The following is a 9,571-nucleotide window of genomic DNA, read 5'->3' as shown; positions in this document are numbered from 1 at the left end:
CTCTGGGCTGGGGACAAGGTGGGGACAGGTCACAGCTGGGACTCCCTGGGCTGGGAGGGCTTTTCCAGCACCAGAGATCCTGGGATTCTGTGTTACATTTATTAAAATCAGAATTAAACATTTAATGAGTGCTTGTTTGAACATTTCCTCAAATTTAGCCTTGTCTCTCTGCCCTGTTTTGTGTAATTCCAAGGCAGGCTCAATATTCAATGAGAATTAGATCAATTTGATTTATCCACTCTTCTGGACTGGCAGAGAATGTTTGGGATATCACACAGACACTGCTTGGCCAAGAGCAATAATACAGCAGCAGGGAAATAAGCAATAATCCATCATTCAGTGAGGGAAAAAGTAAAGCAGAAATGAAAATGAGAGATCTCATGGCTGAAGTTGTCCCTCACTCAGCTTTGTGCCTGTTTCTGTTGTTGTTTTCCCTGCCTGGTCCAGGAGTCCCAGCAGATGCTGGGCAGGCTGATTCCAGAGAAGCAGCTGCTGAATGATCAGCTCAAGCAAGTCCAGCAGAACAGTTTGCACAGTGAGTAGATTTTGGGGCATGCCTGAGCTGGGGCAGGACACCTTCCCTCCCTGTGGCATCCCCTGGAATTGCTCTTTGTGTCTTGCAAGGTGCAGATGGGAAAATGTTGTTTTCTATGACCTAAACTGTTCCATGGAAGAAAATCCTGACTTGACAATGTGTTCCAAACCAGGGGATTCCCTTCTCACCATCAAAAGAGCCTTGGAAGCCAAGGAACTGGCACGGCAGCAGCTCCGGGACCAGCTGGATGAGGTGGAGAAAGAAACCAGATCTAAACTGCAGGAAATTGATATTTTCAATAATCAGCTGAAGGTAACTCAGGACTCATTAAGCCTTTCTGAATGTTCAGTTAATTGTTTTCTAACCTGATTGTAGGGGAAAGAAATGAACTGGAATGATTAAGAATGTCACTTTGGGGAGTTCTGAAATCCATTTGTTGAGGATTTTATTTAATTTCTATTTTATTTTTAAGAAAATGCTGCTCAGCTTTCAAACTCAGGGTTTGAATCAATTTAATCTGCAGAGTCTCTTCAGGAGGAAATTTGAACCCTGATTCCAAATCTATGATTGCAAAAATGAAATTACCAATTTCTGTTCTTTTGCATGCAAGAAGTGCAGGGCAGGGTCAGCAAATCTGCTGGAATCAGGAGTTGAAATTGAAATCTTGAACAAAAGAGACTTGATTTTCTACTGAAAACCACCCAGAATGGTTTTCTGTGCTTGTGCTCCTGCTTGTCCCTGAGTGCAGCTGCCTGTGTTTTGTGGTTTCATGCTTTACTGCTCAGTCTTTGTTAAAACTGGGATTTTTTGGTTTATTTCTGCACCAGCAATGTCAGGGTTCTGCAGAGAGAAGCTGGAAATCAGTCTGTAGTTACAAACTTCCAGTAGCATTCATTTTTTCATAAAATACTCCAATATTTAAGTACTTTACCTGCTAATTCCACTGGTGAATTCTCCTGAAAGCTGACCAAAAATGCTCAGTTTCCTGCAAGGTGTCACAAATTGTGCTACAAGTATTCAGCAGGAAAGTCACTGTGATAGAGACATTGATGGAGTTGTTACAAAAGTTGATCAACTGGGATTAAATCAATCAATTTAGGATGGAAGGTGGGGTTGAATATAAGCCAGAAATAGATGGTTTAAATATAAGTTATTAATAATTACAGGAAAAATGAAAAGTGAGGCCCTGTTTTAAGGTTCAGTTGAAGATGACTCTGCCAGTGTGAGACAGGGAGGATGGAAGGGGAGAATCTTTGCAGAGTCAGACACAGGACAAACAAAATGGGCACAGTTTTTATTTCAAAGAAAATAGAATGGTTTAATCCTTGCTCAGTTAATCCTTGAGGTTTAAACCTCACTTAATTTTTTTCTTCATATGTGGTTTTTGGATACATCTTAGCATGTTGTGCTTCTTGGGTACTAGTTTTTTCAATGGAGTCCTTTAAAAGTGATAAATTGGAGTAAAGGATATTAATTCTAAAATTAGTGCCTGTATTTGGTTTGATCATAAATTACCTTAACATAAATAGGAAAGGGGTGAACAGTCTTGGTATTGTGACAACAGCAGAAAAATCCCACAACACCAACAAAACAATCACCCAAAATTCAGTCTTTTAAATATTGAAGGATTGCACTTCACAAGCTGGAGATAATTAAAAATTGAATTTGCCCATTAAGCACAGATTTATCAGCATGTGCCAGGAGTCCAGGAATGCCTTGACTAAAGGTAAATGATTTTGCAGTTTAACAGGAAAATTAGTTTCAATCAATGGATGAGGAGTTGTGGAGACATTCTTTGTGAGGAGTAGAAGGGATCTTTTGAGGAGATTGTGGGGCTCCTCTGCCAGGAGGAGCAGATTGGGTAATTTGGGGGATTTCTGCCTTGCTCAGCTTCCTTGGCTTTCTTGGAGGGGCAGTCACAGAATGCAGAGTGCTCAGGGTGGGAAGGGACCTTCAGGATCACCCAGTGCCACCCCAAACCCTGTCCCCAAGGGCCACATCCAGGACACCTCCAGGGATGGGCACTGCAAAGCTCCCTGGTCCAGACCCTTCCCCATCCCCGTGTCCCTCCTTTGGACACTTTCCAACAGCTTCTGATCTTTTCCTGAGCCCCCCAGAGCTGTCCCCGGCACTGGAGGTGAGGCTGCCCCAGTGCAGGGTAGGATTAGAGTATCCAGCTTTTGGGATCTCCCTGAGGAGCTGGGCCAGCTCTGCTGCTGTGTCAGGCCCTGCAGCTGAACAGTGAGGGACACGTGCAGATCCTCATAATCCAATCTGTAGTTTATGTGAATTTTGCTGCTTTGCTACTTGTGAATTCCTAAGGTCCCTGATTGTGCTGTGTGCTGTCTCAGGGTATTTTCTGGAACATAAGGAGCTCACAGGAGGCTGCAGTTGTTGCATAATGCTCAGAGCTGAGCTGGGCACTGCAGAGCCCCATCAGGGTCTGGCAGGTGGAAAGTGGGACAGCCCAAAGCCATGGCAGTGCTGTCAATCCTGGGTTTTTGGTACCAAAATCAAAACTTTTCTTGGAATTGTGGGATCACAGAATGACTTGCATTGGGACAGACTTTGAAGCCCATCCCATCCCTGCCATGGCAGGGACACCTCCCACTGTCCCAGGTGCTCCCANCCTCCCACTGTCCCAGGAGCTCCCAATGTCCAGCCTGGCCTTGGGCACTGCCAGGGATCCAGGGGCAGCCCCAGCTGCTCTGGCAATTCCATCCCAGCCCCTGCCCACCCTGCCAGGGAACAATCCCTGCCCAAGATCCCTGGATTTAAACTGACCCTCCGAGCTTAAGGCTTGATGTGACCCCAGTCTTCAAGGACCAAATTCCCATTTCCTATAACATGGAAGAATCCAGAGTTTCTTGCTGCTGCTCCTGCCCAAGAGCACACAAGGAAAGAGTTCATGTCTCTGAAACAGTTTTGCTGAGAATTTTTTCCCAGTTCCTGGCAGAGGCAGTGAGACCCCAGTGGGCTGAAGCTTTCCCAGAGCTCTGCATGCCCTGCTCAGATTGGAGCCACTGAGGGAGGAGCCTCCTGGGCTGGCTCAGTGTTTGTGCCAGCACCAAAACAAAACCAGAGAGTTTAGCATTGGATTTTTATCTAATCCTTGTGCCTGCATCAGGAGTGTGCCTTGAATTGCAGCTTGGGCACAGTTCTAATGAGTTATTTTTGTCTCTTGCTTATCTGGAACTTCAAGAGTTTAAGTAAATTGCCTGTTTTGGTCATGATTTTCAGAATTTTTGAAAAGCAAACACTGGGATGGGAAGAATCCCTACACATGGCTGTAATCTGTGATTCCAGGCTGGAGAGAGAGGTGGCAGCTTCTTTCCTTTGCCCAGTCCCCCCAGGTTGGGGTGATGGGAGGAATTGGCTGCCAAGGCCAGAGCAGAGGCTTTGGGAGCTGGGCAATGGGGCAGGAAAGGAAAAGCTTCAGGGAGCACAGAACTGCAGCCTCCTTTCCTCTGGGATCCAATTCTCTGATTGTCTCAAGGGGAGAAAATCTGATGGAAAACTTGGATTGTAATCCCTGAATATCCCAAGTCCTGTTGTCTTTCTGTCCAAAAGGCCAGAAAAATCCTTTCACAGAGCACTGACCCAGCACATCAGCTTGGCCAGGAGGGAATAGTGTGTTAAAATGTCTGGGGAAAACTTAAATTATTATTAAAATGTCTCTTTAAATCCAACTTCCCTGAGAACTGACTCTCTTTTTAATGATGCTATGCCCAGTTTTCATTGAATTTAAAACTGAGGAGCATTAATGAAGTAAAACTGAGACCTGGGCCACAAGGATCAGCTTCCCTTTTGAAAGTTTCATCCCTGTATCCAGTGGGATTGAATCACTTCCATTTACTTTTTTTGTCTCTTGCACAACTTTCTCATTTGGGTCAGTGCATGAGGAGTTTTACATGAAAACTTCCTATGGTTTGTAGATTGTGAATTTCTGAAAAACCACCCAAGTACTTCCAAGATGAAATGTTTCAATTTCACCTGGACTGTGTTTTCATGAAAAGATAACAGTTTTTGAAGTGAACTGTTTTCAGTGAAAATCCTCAGTGCTCATAGGCAAATTTTCCTTTTTTCTCCTGTAATGCTGAGGACTTCAGATGCAGAATTCATGGTTCTGCAGAGAAATTCCAGATAAAAGTTGGATTTGTGTTAATAGGATATATGATAGAATATATCATAATAATGATATATTAATAGAATGTTAATAGAATGTTAATGCAGAGAAAAAAATTTTGAGGAAAATATTATGGTATTATTATTATTTATATTCTAATTTTTTCAATCAATTGAAGAAAAACTGACTTATATGTGAATGAATACTCTGTACCACAATTCATCCCAAAGATATTCCTTAAGGATTTCAGTCTCCTGCATATAAACCAGCCCTGAAGGTTCTTTAATAAATCAGCATTAATTGGCAAATGAAACTGATTGAGTGAAATCTGAGAGGGCAGATTTGTGTATGGAATTTATTACATTAATTCCATAAACCAGCAAACAAACCAGAAGTGACTGTTGAGATTAAGCTTTGTCCATTTTTCAGAGTCCCATTTAAAGGTTTTCTGGTCTCCTAACCCTTTAATGGATAAAAATAGGAAAACAGGAGTTGGTTCCTAGACCCTGGGAATGAGCCTGAAATATCTGCATTTGGCAGGAGTGTGAGTTTGGGGGATCCCCAAGCACTGCCAGGTGTTGTCCCCTCACAGGGAACTCTCTGGGGCCCTCAGTTCTGATTCACAGGGTGGATGTTGACACCTCTTTGCCTTTTTGTAATCCAGGAGCTGAGAGAAATCCATAACAAACAGCAGCTCCAGAAGCAGAAGAGCTTGGAAGCTGAGAGGTTGAAACAGAAGGAACAGGAAAGGAAGACAGTGGAGCTGGAAAAGCAAAAAGAAGCTCAGAGGTAACAAACTGCTTTAATGGAGCCCTAAATGTAACACCTCCCCTGGCATCTCCTGGAAAATATTCCTGTCTGCCCAGAACTTGCAGGGATGCAGATGGGGTTTGTGTCCTCTAGTGTTTGGGAAGTGGATTGGTTGGACAGCAGCAGGAATTTGCCCATGGAAAGGGAGCTCAGGCCTTGGCAGGGGCTGCCCAGGGAGCTTTGCAGTGCCCATCCCTGGAGGTGCCCAAGGAAGGGCTGGACGTGGCACTCAGGGCTCTGGGCTGGGGACAAGGTGGGGACAGGTCACAGCTGGGACTCCCTGGGCTGGGAGGGCTTTTCCAGCTCAGGGATCCTGGGATTCCATGAATTATTTTTAATTTTTTTTTTCTGGCACTGTTTTTGATCATAAATTCACAGTGTCCTTGGACAAAGTCTGTTCTTTGTATCACACCAAGTGTGTGAGGAGCAGCTGCTTCTCAGGCCTTTGTCTCAAATTCTGGAGAAATTCCAGGGGTGGAATAGGCCATGGAACAGACTGGAGTACACTGGGCATCCTTCAGATCTTCAGAGTTAACTTTACTGAGGCAAATTGTTTCCAGCAGAGAATATTTCTTCATTTTTTGATGTCTTGTCCTCTGGTGGAGGGGAAGGACTTGTTAACTCTGGTGGTTGGGAGTGGGAAATATTCCAAATAACTCTCTGGAGTGCTGTGTAAAACTTGCAAATCCTTCTCCTCCTTGCCCCTCAGCATGAGGATAAGGATGGCCACGTGCTCTGATTCCTGCTTTTCTCTTTCTGAATTGGCTGTTTGGAGTCTTACCTTGGGGTGGATCTCCCTCCCAACCCAAACCATCCCACGAGTTTAGGATTTTTGGGAATTATTCCCAGCGTAAGGAGATGCTGAGGAGTGGTTGATAACTCACCAAAATATGGAAAAACCCTCAAGAGGACACTTGGTGCTGGAGATGACCCAAAAGCTTTGGAGGTTTTGGTTTGAGTGGCTCTAACCCCCGTTGTCCCCCAGGCGGATCCAGGACAAACCGCGGCCGGAGGAAGAAGCACAGTGGCAAAAAAAAATCCCAGAAGATGACAAACAAAAAAGGGAAGAACTCCCCAGGAAGAAGGAAAGTGAGGATAAGGGGAAACAGGAAATGCAGGAGAAGCTGAGTAAACTCTTCCAGCCCCACCAGGAGCCGAACAAGCCCGGCCAGGCTCCGTGGTCCAACGCAGGTAAGGTCCAACAGCAGGGAATGCTCTGGGACAGCTCAGTTCTCTTTTCTTTTCCCATTTAACACAGAACAAGGTGGTGTTCAGGGCTGCATTGTGAGTCTTGTTAAAGTAAAGAAGGCATGGATGGAGCTCCAGACTCCAGCAATGGTTCACCCCAAAGGTGTTGAGCAGAGGGGGAAGCACAGCTCTGAGACTGCAGGGCAAGGGCAGGGGGGGAATCTCAGCTGGGAGGGGCTGGATGCAAGATGTCAAAAACTGTTCCTGTAGCTTTTATTTTGGTGGGGGATACATGCCTTGGGATTTTTCAGAGTAAGAAGAATAATAATAAAATAATAAAAATAATAATAATAATAAAATAATGCATCATTTGGTCACCCTTTTCCCTTCCTGCCTTCCTTTGCCAACTGAACCAATGACCTGAAATCTAAGATTTAATCCCCCCTTTTCTGCTCTCCACACAGCCACTTTCAGCTGAGAGCTCTTTCTGAAAATCAGTATCCTGATTTTTGTCTGTGTTGGGAATCCTGCTTCCCTCTTAAGTGCCTTGGATACACATGAGAACTGTTTGGGAATATAAATCTGGTTTAAATATTTGTCCAAAGGATTGCATCACTTTTATGACTAAATAAAATCAATAAAAGTCCCAGTTCCTGGCAGTGCCCAAGGCCAGGTTGGACACCCTGGGACAGGGGAAGGTGTACCTGCCATGGCAGGGCTGGCACTGGAGGGGCTGTGAGACCCCTCCCAACCCAGGCCATTCTGTGTTTCTGTGATTTCCCTGTTGTTTTAGAGGAGAAAATTATAAGAAAATTATATTTAAATAATCAATTTTTATATTTCCCTTGTGCAAAAAGAGAATAAGGTACTTCAGCAGACCCTGCCAGGTTTGGTGATTCTTGTCTCCCATTTTCCAAGTGTTCAAAATTCAGGTGGTTTGATTTCTTCTCTCTGTATCTGTGTGTTTGTTTCCTTTGCTCAGAGAAAGCTCCTCTAACCATTTCTGCTCAGGAGGATGTAAAAATAGTGTATTATAGAGCTCTGTATCCTTTTGAATCCAGAAGCCACGATGAGATCACCATCCAGCCTGGAGACATCGTCATGGTAAGCAGGATTGGGATGTTCCTTGGGAAAACCCTTCAGCTTCTGCCATGAGTGATTTCAGTTTTATATTGCAAGGAAGGAAACTTCCAATCCCAAAAAACTGTTTGCAGGTGTGTTGATGGAGAATAATTTCCAATTTTTCAGGGATGTGGTCAGTGAGTTGTGTCCAACTCCAAAGCAAGGTTTGCTTTTGTCTCTCTAAATTATAATTCCCTGATTAATGGCTGCAGGGATTAAGTGGATATTAATACCAATTAATCATTGCTGTGTTCTTATCATGCAGAATGAAAATCCCTGGGGGAATTCTTAAGTATTGTTCACTGGGGGAAGTGTATTCCCAACAGGGTTCTACCCAACAAAATTGATTTTAAGAGCTTTTACATTTTAGCTCAGTTCAGTAACAGTGAGTTCTGGAAAAATCCACATTGTAGACTCCCCTAAATTGTAATGATTACTGTTTAAAAAAAAAAAAAATTGAACCTTTTGGGGTTGAGTTTTTTATTTATTGGGTGTTTGTGACCTTGGAATGGGCTTCTGGAAAATCCAAAGTGAATCCTGGCTTGGGAGTGAGGATACAAGAGGTTGTAAAGCTGCAGCAGGAAATGGTGTTGGAGAGGAGACTCTGGAGGCTTTTCCTGGGAAATGGGGGGTTCCTGGGTTCACAGGTCATTCTGTGGGCAGGAGTGATCACTGTAAGGCAGACTTGCTGGGAAAATAACAATTTTCCCAAAAGTTGTGATTTTAAGAAGCATTTTACACATTTTTAAATAGAGATTTGCAGTGAAAATAACTTTTTTTTCCCTCTCAAAATACATGGTTCTAGGCAGTTGTGCACATATTTATCCCTGTCATTGCAGGGAAAATAACATTTTTCCTCAAATATGTGATTCTGAGGAGCAGTGAAATCATTTTTAAATAGATATTTGCAGGGAAATAACATTTTTCCCAAAACACACAATTCTAAAGAGCACTGAAATAATTTTTAAAGAGACATTTGCAGGGAAATAAGATTTTCCCTGAGAATATGTAATTCTAAGGAGCACTACACAGATCTTAAATAAAGATTTTGAGACCATCCAGCTGTTGTTATCTGTTGCTCATGGACTCGATTTTAACCCCCTCAGCCCCAGCAGGGTCACTCCTCCCTTTTGCCTTTATTGAAGTTATTTTGACCATAATTAAAGCAGGTTCCTGGGGGCTGTGCTGCCCTGCAGGAAGGGTTTAAAGGGCTGCTGTGCCCAGGGCTGAGCTGTAACCGTGCCTTGCTTTGCATCCCTGCTTCCCCTGGAGGTGAGAAGGGAGTGGGTAAGTGCTGCCAGGGTGGTTTGAACCCACCAGGGGTCAAATTAACAAACCCCAGCTCGTTAACAAAAGTAATTCACACCCCCTGGACCAAGGGTTTGCTTTTGATGCTGCCTTTGGCTCCTGCCTCAGCCCTGCCGTGTTTGTCCTGTGGTTCCAAAGGTCCCAGCAGTGCCTTTCCTTGGAAAACAGCAATTTGCAAGCTCAGCTCAAGGTGAGGCTGCCTGGAGACATCAGTGGAGCTGAACTCCAGCTGGGAGCTTCCTGTCCCACCAAATCCCTGTTCCCTGGAAACCTGTCCTCTCACAGATGGAGCTTTCCCACACTGGAACCCCAGTTCTGACCCATTTTGGACCAGTGGGCTGGAGGTGCCACAGAGCCCAAGGCTGGATCCCAGTCCTGAGCTGGGATCTGGGCTGGGATCCTGAGCTGAGATCCTGGGCTGGGATCCTGATCTGGGATCCTGGGCTGGGATCCTGAGCTGAGATCCTGGGCTGGGATCCTGA

At 44.5% G+C, this 9,571-nt stretch overlaps 1 protein-coding gene across 6 annotated transcripts in view; it reads left to right on the top strand.

The window, feature by feature from the left end:
- The window catches only part of ITSN1 (intersectin 1), a 98,370-nt gene that overhangs the window by 49,570 nt on the left and 39,229 nt on the right, over positions 1–9,571 (top strand). For all 6 annotated transcript variants that reach the window (XM_033517186.1, XM_033517237.1, XM_015618743.3 and 3 more), the window contains 5 exons: positions 448–535; positions 708–847; positions 5,326–5,450; positions 6,457–6,662; positions 7,642–7,763. In XM_033517186.1, the coding sequence (XP_033373077.1) occupies positions 448–535; positions 708–847; positions 5,326–5,450; positions 6,457–6,662; positions 7,642–7,763 (681 nt within the window). The remainder of the gene's footprint in view (positions 1–447; positions 536–707; positions 848–5,325; positions 5,451–6,456; positions 6,663–7,641; positions 7,764–9,571) is intronic.

Source organism: Parus major, chromosome 1 (assembly GCF_001522545.3).
Source record: "Parus major isolate Abel chromosome 1, Parus_major1.1, whole genome shotgun sequence".
NCBI lineage: Eukaryota > Metazoa > Chordata > Aves > Passeriformes > Paridae > Parus > Parus major.
The sequence above is the reverse complement of the archived record's forward strand: the minus strand, read 5'-3'. Positions and strand labels throughout refer to the sequence as shown.